Below are 18,905 nucleotides of genomic sequence, written 5' to 3'. Positions count from 1 at the left end.
TTGTAAGCTCTAAATTTGAAACTATGGGCTAGATTTACTAAGCTGCGGGTTTGAAAAAGTGGGGATGTTGCCTATAGCAACCAATCAGATTCCAGCTTTCATTTATTTAGTGCTTTCTACAAAATGACAGCTAGAATCTGATTGGTTGCTATAGGCAACATCCTCACTTTTTCAAACCCGCAGCTTAGTAAATCTAGCCCTATGTCTTGTAGCTGGGGCTCCAATAGGGAATGGAGGGGGGCAGGTTGGACAGGCCTGTTCTAGATCAAGAGATAATCTACCATCAAGAGCTACAGTGGCTACATGGCGTATTACCTGCTGGATATAACGCATTCAGCTCCCAACCTGGACAGGGCCGATGTCATGCCTTTGCCAAGGCCGGTGCCACCTCCTGTGATAAAGGCCACCTTCCCTTTGAAGGTGTCAGGGGGCAGCATCACGGTCTCAAGTGCTGGGTAAAACTTAACTTGAGGGCCTTCTTTGTTCTCACTCGATAACGCTGGCGTTCCATGGCTGAATACCTGGCAGCATAAAGACATTAGGAGATTACTACGGTCCTTCTGCAAAATTCCCTGGTGGACAACAACGAGACTTTACCTTCCATGAAGTGATATCATTGTCTCAGACTTCATCTAAACAAAACACGGAGTGACAAGAGGTTCACATTCATTCCAGAAGCCATAAGCTCTCTTTTTTATTTGCCGACGTCTAGTTGTATTTTTGCCAATTTGAAAATGATTTGGTGGTTGAGAATTTTAACTGCACTGAGCCAGGAAGGAGTACATTTTAGGCTAGAATAAAAGGGACGGGAAGTCATCAGATTTGTTGAAGCCTACTTTTCCACTTGGCTGCTGAAGCTTACAGATTAAATTCTCCGTTTTGTTTGTCTTTTAATTGAAAACACAATCTAGGCTTTAAAAGTAAACATCAAGTTAATTTGCACAACAAGCTAAGAAAAAATAATTGAAAATATATGAGGGTGAAAAGGAGAGAGTGACAGAGCAGGAAAGAAGTAGAAGAAAAAGATTTACAGACTAACAACCCTATGAAATAATCAACATTTATTTATATAGCGCCAGCAGATTCCGTAGCGCTTTCAATTGGAGGTGTCCACTACAGATCTACGCAGCAGTATCCAACAATTCAGCCTCAAGCCCATCACATACAGCCCTAGGTCCCACTAAACTTCTGCTATACACAGCTTTGGCCAGTCACCACTTTACCTTTGACCACCACCAATACCAGGAACAGTCTTCTCTCCACAAAAGTAACCTTTCTTCTTGGAGTGAAAACCTTTTGTAAAGACTCGATTCAATGAAACCCCCTTGCTTTAATTTAGTGAAGCTGCAATTTCATATTGAATCCTAGGGATTAATTTGATGTGGTCAGTAAAACCACTCAGCTTCACACCCCAGGGCTGTTTGTCAGTCGGGTCAGAGATAGGATTTCAAAGATTCGGGTTTCAAATCTATATGGATGACATCATTGATGCTAGATGGCTCCCCCCACATCTTGTGGATAGAGCTAAATCAGCAATCCACCAATCATTGTGCTAGGATTCCACTCTAAGGGCTAGATTTACTAAGCTGCGGGTTTGAAAAAGCGGGGATGTTGCCTATAGCAACCAATCAGATTCTAGCTCTCATTTTTTAAAAAGCACTAAATAAATGAAAGCTAGAATCTGATTGGTTGCTATAGGCAACATCCCCACTTTTTCAAACCCGCAGCTTAGTAAATCTAGCCCTAAGACTCCTGGTATATCGATTGAAGAATGGCCAGTGCTGTCCACCAATCAAAGTGCTGAAAGCAACACAGTGGTTATGCAACATTCTGATTGGAGAATGGGTGGAGTGGTCCACCAGAGTGCAGGGTCTAGTATTTGTGGATCCTACTAGCTATACCCTCGTCCAGCATTTGGGGGGGGATACACAGTAAGGGTTTCTCTAGTGGTCATCAGTCTACTAAGTAACGATCCATGTTCCTAAAAAGACACTATTCATTAGAAATGTCAATTTTATATATATATTCCAGCGGATCTGGGGGGTGGCACATCCAAGGTGAGCACCAATCATTGTTTATGTCAATTCCTTGAACTCCACCCAAAACGTGGGTGGAGTCCTTTTATACCTACAAGTTTATGCTACAAGTTTAGTATCCAGTGTTCACAGAGGCATTGTCACAAGATTGTTTTCCATTAGAAACAGCCCTCTTCACTGTACACAAAACTGAATTAACCTTACCCGGCATTGCCAGATACTGAACCCCCCACCTCTCCCCCCACATTGCTGTTTGTTGAATTGTTCCTGCGTGTGGTGTTATGTATTGGTGTAATCTGCCTCTTACCTTAAGGACACCATTGTTCACTGACCATATTATATGTGACAGATTTGATATAAATTTAGAAGTGCTGCGGCCTACTGCGTGAAAATTTAAAAGTATTACACATCTTTCCCCTCTGTAATAAAAGGACACAAAATGTCATTGTCTGTGCTAAACGTGTTCACATATGGAAGCACAGATGTCATACTGCAACAAAGACTCGTGTGGCGTTTGACATATAAAACATTTCAAATTAAAAAGGTCACCTGTCTAATGTATTTAATTAATTTCCAATGTCACCTCTTTTAAACCAAATCCACTGCTTAAATATACAAGCAAACGCTAAGTTCTGTAAAAATTAAAAAAAATCACATTAGCATAAGCAAAAGTTATAAGAAAAAACTAGAGAGAAAAAAAAAAAATAGGCTTATGGAAGAAAGAATCTAATACATTTTCATTATATTCATTTATAAAGTTCAAGGCCATGCTACACAAAGCAATACAAGAATCAGGGCTTTGTACATATTAGAGTGGCAGAGCTATGCTTTCCTCTCAAAATAGGTCCCGGTAGTTGCATTAGTCTAAAATAATATTACCACCACCAGGAGGAAGTCATATACCCAACACTGTTACCCAAACAGTACCCACACGTTCTAGTAGCAGACACGTCAGATTCGGCAGACTGTCACGTTCTGACTAAGTAAATAAACTGTAAAGAGCCAACAAAGTAAATAATGCCTTTTGGAGCTGGAAATTGAAGTATACACAGCCCAAATGGCGGGGAGCTATAAGGACTCTGTAATTGTTAATATTTCATGTGGGAAATATTTGTCTGTTCCCGAACCACTGATATTTACTGAATTAATCCGATAATGTAATTGATGTAGGAAGATTTGTTTTAAATTCATTAATGTAATGATCCTGAGTAAATGTTGTTAGAATATCTGTGGTAAATACAGAAGACATTTCCACACAGACATCCTGGTCCAGGAATCTAGGTCTGGAGGCCCCAAGGATCTTACATATAAATGTGATAACTACATCACTACAAGCTATTGCCCTATGTCAGTGTTTCCCAAACTCAGTCCTCAAGTGCCCCTAACAGTGCATGTTTTCCACATAGAACACCGGTGTATTCATTACTGACTGATACATTGTAACAGATCCACAGGTGGTATAATTATAATGTGTCAGTCAGTAATGATTACACCTGTGCTCCAGCAAGGAGATGTGAAAAACATGCACTGTTAGGGGTACCTGAGGACTAAGTATAGGAAACACTGCTCTATGTTATTAACAATTCTAAGAACCAAAAAGCACCCTGCAGTTTTATTTAGTAGGGTTATTGGCAGGAAGCCTGATGGATCTTATCTCTCATATTCATAGTTCTGAAACTTAGATGTATAAACACAGACTGACTTTTAAGTTAAGAATCCATTTAATTAAGTGGTTATCATACCCGGCCGTAGGCCTCGCTGACAATGACAGCTGTGTCATTCTCCTCACAAGCGCACAATGGGATATTTCAGATTTGTGGGACACCAATTATTCTACTTGTACTGTTCTGAATAGATCCAAAATAAGTACTGATGGGGAGTACAAACGGCATCTACATTGCCCATACTAGTATTTCAGTGGGGTCTGTCTTTTAATATAAAAACCTCTTTCTGGTGAATACAAGAACAAGAAAACTTTGCAGGATTGGGGGTGAGGAGCTCTATCGAACATGAACCCCAATCAGATAAAAAAAAAAAAAAGTAATAATGACATTTCAGATGGAGTTGACACTACAAGAAGCATGGAATAAATATACTTGTGATTTATATAAGCCACAAAGAAATACATATGTATTCACTGCGTATTAAACACTCACTGAGATGCAGCGCACTTTAACCCTCCCTAAACCGCCGTCTCCCCTTTTTTTTATTCTGTACCCCCCCCCCTTTTTTCAAAGAAAAACTAATAAAAATGTGATTAAAAACAAAACAAAAAAACCCCCGCATTTGTTGTGTTATTACTTATAATAAGCCTGCATTATCTCATAAATTATGCGTTGACCTCATAATTAAAAGACATATGATACAAATCAAATTGAACCAACTGTGGCCCAAGCAGCAATCCTGAACCTGGATATACGAGAACAAAAGTACTGTAATAGCATGCAAAACTCTATACAGGGTACACAGTCTGAGAATGCCAGGACTTGGACTGATACCAACGCAAGGTGAATTTCTAAAATGTATTCAAAGCAATGAAGCGTTTAATTAAAATCTTACTTTCAGCTGAAGGAGATATTTGTTAGTAATTTTATGTCCTTGAAACGATAACGGCGTACATCCTCAAATAATGCTGAAGTGCCAGTTTGCTGCATAGCAAGATAGCGCTTCTAAACCGAATGAAAACCAAGTCAATCAGACAGCAGAATTGCAATCCTCAGACCTAACATAATGTATTCCCCATTCACCATCACTGCACACCGGTTAAATAGGTACAGTCAACTCATTTTAAATCACAATATCAAAAAGTTAATAAGACTAAAAATAAAATTTGGATGAGTATGCAGAAATTAGTTTTTTTCTTAATGAAGATATAATAATAATAATAAATAATAATAATAAAAAAAAAAAATCAAATATCAAACCAATTGTGTTTTAAAACAGATGAACAGATTAAGGCAAGATTTAAAATGCCATTGACACAGATATACAAATAAAACACTTGATTTCTGGTGCAAAAAATGCTATGTTATTTACATGACAGCTTTTTGTCTCTGTGATTTGCCCACTCTTAATTCAGAGCATTACACAAATCAGTGTCACTCTATGGAATTCTCTCCCTCGCACAATAAGACTCTCCTCTGGTCTACAAACTTTTAAGTGTTCTCTGAAAACCCACCTCTTCAGACAAGCTTATAATATTCCTCAACCACCCTCTTATCCTCACTACATTACCCTATTACCACCCGTTACACAATTTTCACACAAGACAACTACCCCCTGACCAACATTGTTGTGTGACGGGATCATTTAGCCTATGAGTCACTTTTACCTTTGCAGTCTGGCTGGACCGAAATGCAAATCGTAGACTTAACCTCATGTATCAAACTCCCATTGTCCCATAGATTGTAAGCTTGCGAGCAGGGCCTTCTCACCTCTTTGTCTGTTTTACCCAGTTTGTTTATTAGTTTACTGTGCTTGTCCCCAATTGTTAAGTGCTACGGAATATGTTGGCGCTATATAAATAAATGATGATGATGATGATAGGGTCCTGACAGACTGCTTCTCTCTTGTTGCAGCTCATTAATGTAGGATAGGTACTCCAGTACAGCATTATAAGGAGTCGTATTGAGGCAAACCTCACTGAAACAAAGTAAGATAACCAGTGGCATGCTCTAAATGACCAGAGGATAAAATACAGACTCAACAGGCTGTCATGTAAATGGAAAACCCAGAAATCAGGTAGTTCTTTTGCACAGTTGAATTTCAGTTTGCAAAACAGTGTTCTGCTGCATCTTGCAGAAGTATCCTGTTATAATCTCCAACAGTTTGCAGAACGGTGGAATCTAAAGTCTTGGAACTACCATACTTTTAATGCATATCCGGCAAATCTGAATTTTCCAGGCCAATGAAATGATTAGACACAGCCTGGTTAGACCGCTGCAAAAAATTCCCCAGACAGTCCTAAAAATTCCAAATTTAGGATAACATTCAGGGACCAAGGAGTGCTGCACTTCAAGGGACATTTTCACCAGCTACATATTGTATGAGAAAAGCCAGCACAAGGCGACATACTATTTTTTGCTCTTTCAGCAAATCAATGTATTGGCATATAGCATCATTATCTCTACAGACAACAAATAGATGTAGACTATGTTTGACAATAGCCAGTTCACAAGAACCTTACCTCTCTCACTAATTACCACCATATCACTTCTCCCTTATGCCTACCTGAGCGGATTGTCTGCAACCGCCTCACCAATTACCTCTTGGTTAACTCCCTCCTCGACCTCCTCCAATCTGGTTTCCGCCCCCTCCACTCCACTGATATTGCCCTGGCCAAAGTTAGTAATGACCTCCTCCTTGCCAAATCAAGGGGTCATTTCACAATGCTCATTCTCTTGGACCACCCTCTCTTTCTGCAGACCCTTCTTTCGCTCGGCCTCTATGGCACTGTCCTCACACGGTTCACCCGATACCTTGCCAACCGCTCCTTCTCTGTTTCCACTCCTGACTCTTGCTCACCCCCTCTGCCCTCCCCGTTGGAGTCCCTCTGGGCTCTGTTCTCTGCCCTACTTATCTCACTGTACAATACCTCCCGGAGTGATCGAATCTCTTCCTTTGGTCTACAGTATCACCTCCACTCCAATGACATTCAACTGTACATCTCTTCTCCTGAACCCCCTCCTCTCTTGTGTTTCTAGCTGCCTTTCCGCCACCTCCTCTTGGATGTCTTCACGTTTTCTCAAAATCAATATTGCTAAAACTGAACTCATTATTTTCCCTCCTTCTAAATCTTCACCCCACCTTGATCTCTCCATCATGGTTAATAACACCACCATCTCTCCTGTTCCCCAACTTTGCTGCCTGGGTTTCATCCACACTCCTCGCTCTCTTTACCCCCAAAATTCAATTCCTTGCATAATCCTGTCGCTTACAACTACGGAATACCGTCACATCCGGCCCTTCCTTTCTCAGGATGCCACCAAACTCATTATCCTTGCACTTATTTCCTGTCTTGATCACTATAACCTTCTCACTCACATCTCGCCCCCCTTCACTCTACTCTCAATGTGGCTGCGAGGCTTCTCTTTCTCTCACGCTGCTCCTCCTCTGCCTTGCCCTACACTGGCTCCCTTTCCCCTACAGAATCCTCTTTAACCTCCTCACCCTCACCTACAGGGACCTCTCTCATTCCACTGTCCCTTATATCTTTAACCTCCTCTGCACTGATCACCTCATCCCTCACCAGAATTCAAGACCTCTCCCGTGCTGCCCCATCCACTGGAACAACCTCCCTCGCTGTCCCCTAATCTGAGCACCTTCAAATAGGCACTCAAAACTCATCTGTTCCTCAAAGCCTACCAGCCATCCACCTAACCTTCTCCATCCTTATCTCCTCCTCCCTCTTTCCTGTTTGCGCACCTCTTGTGCTTGATCCCCTCTACCGACTCCTCTTGTGCTTGCTGTCTCTTTAGGCTTTAAGCCCTTATGAGGAGGGCCATCTTCCTCATAAGGGGAAATTTAAATTCTTCTTCTCCCATGTCACTGTACGTGCTATGCTTGGAGCTATTGGAGTCTGGGTTTTACTGGTCTTGTTCTGAACTGTTATACCCTGTAGGGTCCACTGTTGGTATTGTACTTTGTATGGTGCTGTGGAAACCTTGTGGCTCCATATAAATAATAACAACAACAACAGCACTAAGGTGTAGGGAGTAGGTGTTGTGGAATAATATGGTTATTGTGACAACAGGATTGTTCTAGACAGCAATGCAATGCTCCCGAGCAGAATCACCTGGGATCGAGTATGAAGGGAGGATCTTTATTGGCCCAAGAAACTGCAGCACCAATGTCATTGAGAAATCTCCAGGGAGCTATGTAGTGTTTAAGGCTCTTCTTGTGCAGATAAACGTCTATCTCAGATATAACACCTGAAACAATGTAACAGTTTCTGTTTTGCCTAAAAATCTGCTGCTGAACAGTTTCAAAGGATTTTTTTTATTTTTTTTTAAAATACCAATCTTACCTACAACACCACCGTTTATGTAGCCAGAAAGGATGAGTGATGAGGAACTGATCGGATAAATAGCTGTATGCGAGTAGTAATGGTGGACCTCCACCTTGTATGTATTAAGACTGCAGCTTTCACATACGATTGTCTGCATGAAACACAACAAGGTAAAAAGCAGGATATGGCTATACATGCTCTACCCACAATCCCTAAGATTTCAGAGTATTTGGTTCTGTGAATGGTCTGCTGGGACATTTGTGAATCTTCTTTTACTTTTCAGAGGTTTATAACAACAAAATGACTACAAAAATTACTATTTATTAAAGAACATTTCAAGTAGTTATCTGATGATGCTGTCAATAACAAATGAACAAATGAATAACAAATGATTACTATTGATATACTCAGATGCTTCTAAAATCCCTACAATATTAGCTACACAACTTCTGTGTAAAGGAAAACCACTAAAACAATGCTGCCCTCCAGTGGACTAGACTATTATTAATGGCTGGAGAAAGTATTTTAAAAGTATATGTAAAGCAAAGTCTACTAATAACTTAATAAGTACATTATACTGTAGGTTGTTAGTAGTAAACCATATCTGTCAGTGTATTTATCATTGTAATCTAAACTGGCAAGTGTCTACATCAATATGCCAGGGGTCTAAGGTAGAACTGGACAAGTGTAACCTTTGCCTATTTGTTTTTTTACTATAATTACATTTTTTTCAACGTTTTATGTAAAGAACAAGATTACATTTACAATTCTGGACTCAAAAAAAAAAAAGTTATTTTACGTTAACTGCTTCACCTGTGGTTATTGTACATTAGCATGTTATATACAGACCCTTTGGGGCGAATTCAATTGGGTGCGTTACTGCCAAAAGTAACGTGACCTGCGCACTATTACAATAATATGCCAATAGTGCGTGTAATTACCGTTAATATGGTAATTTCAACGTTGGCTTTTTGCTCGCAGCTGCGAGCAGACAGCAAGGTTAAAATTACAATAACAACGTTAGTACCTTTATCGCAGAGCTATTCTGGGGGGAATTGTACTCTATTATAGTAATATTTTCTGGTGCATGCATGTATTGTAAGTTGTATAAAGGATTGACCAACTGCACATCGTAATATGGGCGAGGGGGCAGAATTACAAATGAATGGTGATGCTCAATGTCTCTTCAGCTGTAACATCTTTTCAGTTCTGCAACAATTTTGTTAAAATATATAAAATATCTATTTATACCGTGGCGCCATTTATATATTAGTTATGTTATAATTAGCCCCTAGTTTTCCCCATCAGCAGAAATACATACAAACTCCTGATGCTGGCTTTCTGCACTCCCAAGGCCCATTTTCTTACCTTTGAGCGTAGGAAGGAGACAGGCGGCCACTAGTAGCCGTTTGTCAGTTTGTAAAGAATATCACATATAAATAAAGTTGTTATGATTTCAGTCATGTTTTGGGATATTGTCTACAGTCTAGTGTTTTATTATCATTGATGGTTTATGCTTTTGCTGGAGTGTCAGGGAAAGTTTACACTTTAATAAAGAAGTGGAAGTTGCTCAATCAATTTATAGGCTATAGCAGGTGCTTGAAAGGATCCCCCAGCCCACTGCTATAGCCAGCAACAGATCTGCCATTACTACTGTAGACTTTTCAAACTTTCAATGAACCGCTGACCGAACAAAAGATGGAACATCTTGGCAACCATACTTTCATTAAACCTGTTTCAGTGCAGCTAGTCCTTGTTCCTCAGAGCCGAAAGCATAGCAGCCGATAGACAATTTTCAAGACCGTTCTGCTGCTGAGCAGGTGTATCTAAACAATTTAAGCTACCACCATCACCTAATGTGGTGAACAATTTCATTCACCACTTTAAAATGGCTGCAGGATTGTGATCAAGAGGACCAATCAGAAGTTATAATGTCCATAATTACGTCTTTCATTGGTGCACCTGCTCACACCCCTCTACAAAGCCAACAGCGCCAGTTTTCAGCCAGCGCCGTGAGACTAAGCACCGATCCCAGGGAAACAGCACAGAGCAGCCCCTGATACTCTGGAGAGGTGGCAGAGCTATAATTCTCCAGATAGTAGTCAGGGCCACAGGGGCGTGGGGCTTCAGTCCCATCAGGCCCGTTGTTAATCCGGCCCTGATGGTAGTGCAGTTTTAGGGGTACATACACAAAAGTGTTTGGATTACAAGTCTTACAATGCATTCAAACAAATATGTATAAGCATGCAATCATTTTTAGCAGCAACAATGCTGCTAGTTCCATTCCTGTGTATTTGCCACATTTCAACACATTTGAAACTATACAATCATCTTTAAAACACTTGGAAATGTCAAGTAAAAAACGCATATCAAATACTTATTGAAATAAAGTTAAAAAACACATCTGAAATGGCAATGGGTATGTTTCCACAGAGTGGGGACACACGAGAGTGTTTAAGGTCACTAGCAAAACAGTTTAAACAATTGCTTCATAGAAATCTGTTCTTTCTCCTTCACCTGTCACATGAGCGATTTCAGCTGCTGAAATCTGCTGAATATTATGAAAGGCTGAGGTCACACAGGAGTGAGTGGAAGCTTTGCTTTTCCAGCTAGAAAAGTGCAGGGTTCATATGAACTCAATCACTACCGCGGTGACAAGTTGCTGTCAAGTGGAAAGGACCCTTCCCTCTCACACCAGAACTATTAAGTGCATGTAGTGTTTCCAGGGCAAAATTGTTCTTGTGTGATGAGAAAAGACTACTCACTTTCACCATGCCAGTGATTGAACACTTATGATACCTTTTATAGCTAGAAAAACGCACTGTTCAAACTCTCCTGTGGACACCCTCACAAAACTTTTGAGGCAGTGTTTTTTATGGCGGCAGGGAAATATTGAAGACCTGTTTTCCTTAAAGATGGGTACACACTATAGGTTTTTCATCCAATTATCGTGCCGATTACACAATGAATGACCGTTTTGTAAGATATCGCATTAGTGTGTACGCTCCCACGATCATGTTTTAATCGCACCAAAGCTCATTGTATCGTTTGATTTGATTAGCTTCCTAAAAATCATGATCAACGATGGAATAATGTCAGGCAAATGTGGAAGTGTGTATGTACTCACGACCAGCAGTGTTAGGCAGAACTTTATAGAGTGACAGAGTCACGATCTTATCAGCAGAGGGTTATGACAGATGAAGATCACAAAGCTGAAGGTAAATCATTAAGGTGTGGACACATAAATCTGTATGCTCATCAGAACTTTAAGTCGTTGGTAAAACAGTAACAGAAATCACATCTGCAATCACTTTCTGTAGTGTGTACTCAGCTTAACTGTTTTTCTATTTCATGAAAAGCTTTCATGTGAATACATTATAACAAGCAGTCTATGTTGATGCTGGCACTTTACAATCCAGATTATGACACTCTTACAGATCAAATTCTTTAATTCTGCAGCATTGTCCTCTAAGGGTAGGGTACAATGCATTTAATAGACAGAATTTGATTAAAACGTCATATCAGTTGTACAGTATGAAGCCAATCTTTCTGGCACTCAGCAACAAGCAGTTTCAGTAATTGGAAGTCACCATTTCAGTGAAAACGCAGTGACTTCACTTCTCAAAATTCAGCCCTATTAGTTGAAACCACCCGTGATTTAATGGATTCTATGAAAATCCAATCCAGTCAGAGGTTTGTTCTCCTTGGAAACTTCCTATTAATAGGGACATTTATCTCCCATGCAGTAAAAGAGCGCACAGAGACTGCACGCTTGTTGCGAGGGTCCGCTAGTGTAATAATTAAAGGAGCGATAGTCAAAAGGGACCACAAGGACCCAACAATTTAAATTTAAGATACAAACCTGAAGTTAAAAACAGTAATCATTCAGTGTTAACTTGTTATTCCACTACGGCCCTGTTAAAATTTAAAGCAGCATTCCCAGTTACTGGTTACATTTTAATGGGCCTGCTCCTTCCATTTTATGCATCATCATCATCATCATTTATTTATATAGCGCCACTAATTTCGCAGCGCTGTACAGAGAACTCATTCACATCAGTCCCTGTCGCATTGGAGCTTACAGTCTAAATTCCCTAATATAGACACACACACTCACAGATAGGGAGAGACTAGGGCCAATTTTGGTAGCAGCCAATTAACCTACCAGTATGTTTTTGGAGTGTGGGAGGAAACCAGAGCACCCGGAGGAAACCCACGCAAACACAGGGAGAACATACAAACTCCACACAGGTAAGGCCATGGTAGGGAGTTGACCTCATGACGCCAGTGCTGTGAGGCAGAAGTGCTAACCACTAGGCCACTGTGCTGCAGAACCAGGAACTGCACAGTGAATGTGTTCCCATGGGCGGCTGTTCCTGTAGTGTAGCATCCGAACAAGTTTATAGCTCCCCATTCAAAAAATGGCTCCTGAGATGGGTGTGAGCGGGAGGCCTAATAAGACGCTGCAAGCTCTGTGCTTGTGGTTTCCTATTGGTGCACACGGTTACACCCCCATAGGCTGCACACACAAACTGGCCCTGTGGTACGTAAACAGAGAAGCACCAAGAAAAAAAATGTTTCATGCGGTTCCTGGTGTCCCACTAAGGGAAAGGAGCAGGTCAGTGAAAATGTAATGAGTAATTGGTCCATGCTTCTTAAATATCACCTCCCTACTCCATTACAGACAACTGAAGCTTTGCCCACATCTCTATAAGTGTCCTAATGGGATTGTGTGCATGAGATCCAATCCAGACTCCAGGGTGGCACTGTGATGTTCCTTGTGTCCCCAGTTTTGTATCGAAAATCACGAGTCACTATACAGATGTTGGGGCCATTTTTTCCATGGAATACTTTCTAACATTTGAAAGTTGCATGAAAGCATGTTACACCCACTGCGGTCTTGATATACCCTGGTGTACTGCACAACACCATCACAAAAAAATTACTAAATCTTATACTGTTTTTTAAAAAAAAACCAATATGTTAAAAAAAACAAAAAACAACACAAAACATGGAATAACAGCGAATGAAATTTGCAGAGCACACTAAAATAGGGAAAGACATTTGGGGCTATATTTAAGAAAGCACGGTAGTGCACTATCGTGCACTTACCGTGGAAATCAGCTGCCGATGTGCCCTCCGCAAATTTATTAAAGGTGCATCGCAGCAGATATCATGGATATCTGCTGCTTTGCACTCCTGATCGTTTTTGCGTGCAGTCAACAGAATGGTGACTGCTCCTGGCCGCAATCTAACAAGTCCCGAAAAAATGTTTTGTTGCAGCTGAAGCTAGCATACATCATCCGAAATGCTGCTAAAACTGTTGTTCTTGGGCTCGGACAGCGCATGGGCAGGGAGTGATCTTGTGATCCCTCCCTGTCACAGCCTCAAGCTCTCCGGACGCAAATGCGCAGTTGCATGAAGAACTGAAAATACACGGAAGAGATCCGGAGACAGCGCAACCGAAAAGACAGTGGGGAGTATGGTTTTTTTTTTTAATTATAGAAACAGCAGTTTTTCAGAACTGCTGTTTCTGTGTTCCATTTTTCATAAATTTGAGAAATACATCAATCCTTATCCATGCGATAAGGATTGATAAGTATTTCTCGTTTTGCCCGATAAATGATAAATGTGCCCCTATGTCAGAAGTTGAAAACAGAGACATTTCCTGGGACAAATAATTCAAATGTACAGTCCCTTTAAATATCGAGAGTTGGAATCCAGAATCCAGATGAAAAGACTATTGGAGATTTTTGTACACCTAAAATGTAAGCTTATTTAAAATATCTTTTCATACAGTATAATAAATATCTGTGTGAATAAAAATGTATAGCAAACACTGGACCAAGCAGCATTAATATTTGCAAAAGTTTCGGGACTTCCAATGCTTCGCATTCAATAGTACAAATTGCCCTCGTTAAAGATGGGTGCTTGTAATTTAAACAACAACAGCAGATCTTTGTGCCTCCGGTATCAGAAAAGCACTCTTGCATTTTCAATAAGATCGCTGTGCCCATATCAAAGATGGCGACTTATAATACACACGGGTTACGCTCCAGCTACTGGACAGACATCAATCACGTGTGCAAGGACATACTTGCTATAGAGTGGCATTTCTGCGTCTCCTCTAGAGTTGTTGTCTACAGACTGAGCCCAGATCATATAACTAGCCCAGGCGGGAGAACTGTGACCTCACAGCTTACCCTGAGTCCGCTCACAGCTCCTCTCGATCTTAACACAGCCTGGCGTCCAATAACTGATACTAATGCCGCCATCTTCCCGAACTTGACCATAGATTCACTTCAATATTCTGCAACTTTATATACAATAACAGTTCACATTACAGAACAGCAAAGTCACGTGACAAGGGTCTTAAAAGGGTCAACTGTTTCCAGCTTAGAACTAAAACTGAACTTTCTGTCCCTTCCATTCTCGTTTTTCTCTCTCATCTCACACACACATGCTCAGCAATCAGTAACACCCTTTATGAAGAGGCACCAGTCCTCCAGAGTTAGATAACCTAGCAACAGCTGCTGTAGAACTACAAATCCCAGCATGCTGGGAAAGCTACAGACTGCTATGTCAGGTTTTTATGCCCCAGTTTAATTTTTATTAAGCATGCATGGAAAACAACTGTCTCTCAATCATCTAACAATAAAACTTACATGACAAGTGGTGTGTGCTTTCTTTCCTAACTATACTTTCGCTGCATGATCAGACCATGTAGCCTATATATTATTGGGGGTGATCAGCTAGATTTTCTATCGCTGCTTTTTGCAGCAATAGACAATCTGGTTTCACACAGACTTATGAACAAAAGTTTACCAGAGCAGCCGAACTATGCTTAGCTCCCCAGCCATACTGTCTGGCAGCGGTAAAAGTACTGTTACCGATTCACCGGCCAGTCCAAGGAGCCTCTGTGCATATGTGACTCAGCATTGCCTTTTCACACATGGGCAACTGAAGTGGAAGCTTGACTTAGGCCTCCAGTCCACTTTCCTTAATATATATATATATATATATATATATATATATATATATATATATATATATATATATAATAAAAAATAGGACAAAAAATATTTTAATATTAAAATATAAATGCTTTATTTAACAAATAAAGCCTTTTTCTTGTGCACTGGCTTTGCTATTGCTTCCCTGAGATGGTAATAGCAATATGAGGCTGTCCTTGTTTCCACCAGTGTAAGGGTCATATTTATGTACCAACGCATTTGATGAAAGATAGTTTTCATTCCTTATCGCATAGATAAGGATTGAACTATCTTCCATTTTTGTATCAAAAAAGTTACACAGGGACAGCGTTCACGATAAACTGCTGTCCTTGTGAAGTCTAACACCTTATCACTGCATCTTCATTCCTGATGACCAGCACGATCCACAGCAGCCTTGTGCGCAGGCTCCGTAGTGAAACCTTTGGTCATGCGCACTAACTTCCCTGCGTCAGAGAGCGGTGTGTGACAGCGAGGGGCCATGTGATTCCTCCACACATGCGCAGTGAAGCTCTGCTCTTTGGAGCAGAGCTGAAAAATAGCAAAAATGGTAATGGGCTGGCGTACATTAACACAGGTGCAAAAGTCTTTTCATTCATTCTTGAATTGCAGTACATAGCAGTCCCCATAGTCCCTATGTCCCTATGGGGACATCTATGTATTTAAAAAAAAAAAAAGGGCGAAGCAGCAGACATCTATGATATCTGCTGCGATGCAGCAATAATACATTTGCAATATACTTAGTTTTGCAGCCATTCAGGCAAAAAATGTTTAATAAATAGGCCCCTTAGTCTTTAATAAGTAGGGAAAAGCCAGCTCTTCTATGAACACACCAGATTTCGACAGATTTGGGAATTTCTCTGTTTCATAAATAAAATCTCATATATGAAACCATGGACTGAAATAGCAAACCAGACACTGGGATTTTTTTTTAATATAAATTTCCCTTTCTATCTTGCAGTGCCTACCTGCAGGCACTAGGTGGCGCTCTGGCAGCGGCCATGTGAATGCACTGGGCACAGGGGTGTGGATATGACGCGGTGACTTCGCGCCTCTGTATACAGAGCTCCAGCCATAAATACAATGTGGACGCTGGGGAAGGAGAGTGGAGGAGGTAACAGCCAGTAATGTAGTATGTGATCATATCAGTGCATGGTGGTGGTGTGTGTCATACACGCTGTGTACGTAGCTGGCTCACATGGACAGCTGACATGACAGCTGCGTCTGCTACAGAAGTTTCTGCAGTTGATATTTAGATACAATCTGATTTATGCTGTGATCAGTCATTTTATGGGTCCACCTTTTAGGATTTGAATTTTATAAGAAATACATAGTCCATAGCAACAGTTTAATTGCATCCATCCACCCATGTATTTGCTGATCCAATGTCTGATGCTGAATTGTTTTTTGTATGGTTGTGATTTGTTCTGTTAATCACATCCTATACATTTATTATACTGCTGAATTGTAACTACGTACCTCTTATTCGCTTACTGTTCTCATATATGTTATCTATGTCAGATGGTACCATACAAATGTACAATGGTTATGAACATATTTATACAAATATACTTATTCCTATGTGAATTATGTATGATTGGATGATCTTGAATTAATATTTTGTTTACAATGAAAGCTGCCCATGTGTAATGGATGTTGTGTGTGTGTGTGTGTGTGTGTGTGTGTGTTTTATTATGTACCCGTTTTATTGCATGTATTTGACTTGGGTCAGAACAGCTGTTGCAATTATTATTTTTCATGTCATGAGTATTAAAAAAATCCCCATTAATCAGATCATGGGAATGTTCATTGCAACATATTGTATTTCAGGAGATAAATGTGCTTTTGTTGTGGGAAGCAATGACCTGGCCACTCATGTGATTGGGTTGTATGGAGGAGGGGAATGGAAGTAAGCAGGAAGGTACAGATTTGGAGTTTAACCTGGAATACCACCTATGTAAAGCACAGGGAGCTACTACACTCAGCTGTTAAGTTTTGCCAATTTAAAATTATGGTAGGGAGGCGGTGCATGTAGCAGACCTCAGGATTTGGGGGAGGGCCAAGTTTGTAAAATATTTTCCTTAAATTGTGGTGCAGCTTTAATAGTGGCAGGTCCACCAACAGCACAGAATAGTAATGTGAGCCTCTTGTCAAACACACCTCTGAAATGACTTTCATATATTAAACTTGTTTACCTGTCTGTTCCATCATCATCAAAGTTTATATAGCGCCAGCAAATTCCATAGCGCTTTACAATTGGGAACAAACATTAATAAAACAATACTGGGTAATATATACAGACTGATAGGTAAGAGGGCCCTGCCCGCAAGCTTACAATCTATGGGACAATGGGAGTTTGAAACATAAGGGCATGTGCTACATCATACTGCACATTGGACCATCTAGAATGCAAAGGTTAAAAAGTATTGAGTGGGCTGTGTGATCAGTCACACAGCAATGTTGGTCAGAGGGTTGTTGTCTTGTGTTAGCTGTGTAGAGGGTGGAGATTAAGACGCCGGTTGAGGAATATTATAAACTTGTCTGAAGAGGTGGGTTTGCAGAGAACACTTTAAGGTTTGAAGACTAGAGGAAAGTCTTATGGTGTGAGGGAGGGAATTCCACAAAGTGGGTACAGTCTAAAAAAAGGCATGTAACAGGGAATGTGAGGATGTGATGAGAGTGGAAGAGAGACGCAGATCTGCAGGATATTGCGAAAGTGAAATGGAGGAGATATATTCAGTAGCAATTCTAGTATCTGAAGGGGATGACTGTTCAAAACAATTTTTAGCTTAAACAAATAAACACTTTTCAAATTGTTTTGGATGAATGCTCCAGTTTAAGTCATGTATCCAGCTTATGTCAGTTTTCTATACAGACCTCTCTCTAACACAGAATCATTTAGACAGATCATTATGTAATGATTCAAAGACAGTCTCAGTTTAATGGGTGCCTTCACTTCTCTTTACACCTTACAATCTACCTATAAGACGTATGTAATAAAACAAAAATGGCATGTAACGGTAGGTGGCTGCCTCTTTATGTCATTTTGTTCCTGGTTGTTAGGAGTAACCATAGACTGGAGTTGGGACACTTTAAACCTTCATAACCTTACCACATTTCACAGTTTTGCTATGTGCCGATTAAACTGAATAATTTCTAACTGCTTCGTGTTCACTGTGTGTGTGTGTGTGTGTGTAAATTATTTATATATATATATATATATATATATATATATATGAATATGAGAACAGCATACTGACAATTTTATTAATAATCGTGAGTCACATTTTCTCTACAAAATGTAATTAAATACAATCACCTTCGCATCCACTGTTTACCGCTATTTAAATGCAGTATGTCACAGCCGAATAAACTGCCACAACTTGACAATAAATAGCTGCAATGCTAATAAATGTAGTGCAATCAGCTGGAGGGATCAATATGCAAACAGCCAATCAGAAGCGGCTGGATAGTGCTGCTTGTGTCATCAGAATCATCACATATCTTTACACCAGGCCTTCAGTACCCTAAAGAGATACGTCTCCTAAGAAGTAAATCTGGAAATGCATCCAAGTCGCATTAGGTCACCTCCATGTTGTTGTCCTAGACTTACATATACAAGCTGTTACTCTACTCAACTTGCCCAGCCCTCCATTCCGCCACTCCATGCATAAGAGGTCGCAGGTCTAAGATACTCTAAAATGTAATTGGTATGCAGTAGAAAGAAATTACATATAGACATCCCGCACATGAACGTTCATTTAGCCCTTTAAAAATGTTCTCCACAGAAAAAATAACATAACTCCTGCTTGAGGCTGTCATTGAATTCTGGGTTCCAGGTATGGAGCTGTA

The 18,905-nt window shown here is 40.3% G+C and overlaps 2 protein-coding genes across 3 annotated transcripts in view; one reads left to right on the top strand and one right to left on the bottom strand.

Annotated features, from left to right (window-relative positions):
* Positions 1–14,349, bottom strand: part of DECR1 (2,4-dienoyl-CoA reductase 1) — a 35,668-nt gene extending 21,319 nt beyond the window's left edge. The window contains exons 1-2 of the mRNA XM_075213766.1: positions 14,247–14,349; positions 316–521 (exon numbers count right to left, since the gene is read on the bottom strand). Coding sequence (XP_075069867.1) covers positions 316–521; positions 14,247–14,336 — 296 coding nt within the window. The 5' untranslated portion in view covers positions 14,337–14,349. The remainder of the gene's footprint in view (positions 1–315; positions 522–14,246) is intronic.
* Positions 14,350–16,062: 1,713 nt separating this feature from the next.
* Positions 16,063–18,905, top strand: part of NBN (nibrin) — a 45,637-nt gene continuing 42,794 nt past the window's right edge. For both annotated transcript variants that reach the window (XM_075213765.1, XM_075213764.1), the window contains exon 1: positions 16,063–16,167. In XM_075213765.1, the coding sequence (XP_075069866.1) occupies positions 16,137–16,167 (31 nt within the window). In that variant the 5' untranslated portion in view covers positions 16,063–16,136. The remainder of the gene's footprint in view (positions 16,168–18,905) is intronic.

Source organism: Mixophyes fleayi, chromosome 5, assembly GCF_038048845.1.
Source record: "Mixophyes fleayi isolate aMixFle1 chromosome 5, aMixFle1.hap1, whole genome shotgun sequence".
In the NCBI taxonomy this organism is placed as follows: Eukaryota; Metazoa; Chordata; class Amphibia; order Anura; family Limnodynastidae; genus Mixophyes; species Mixophyes fleayi.
The sequence above is the reverse complement of the archived record's forward strand: the minus strand, read 5'-3'. Positions and strand labels throughout refer to the sequence as shown.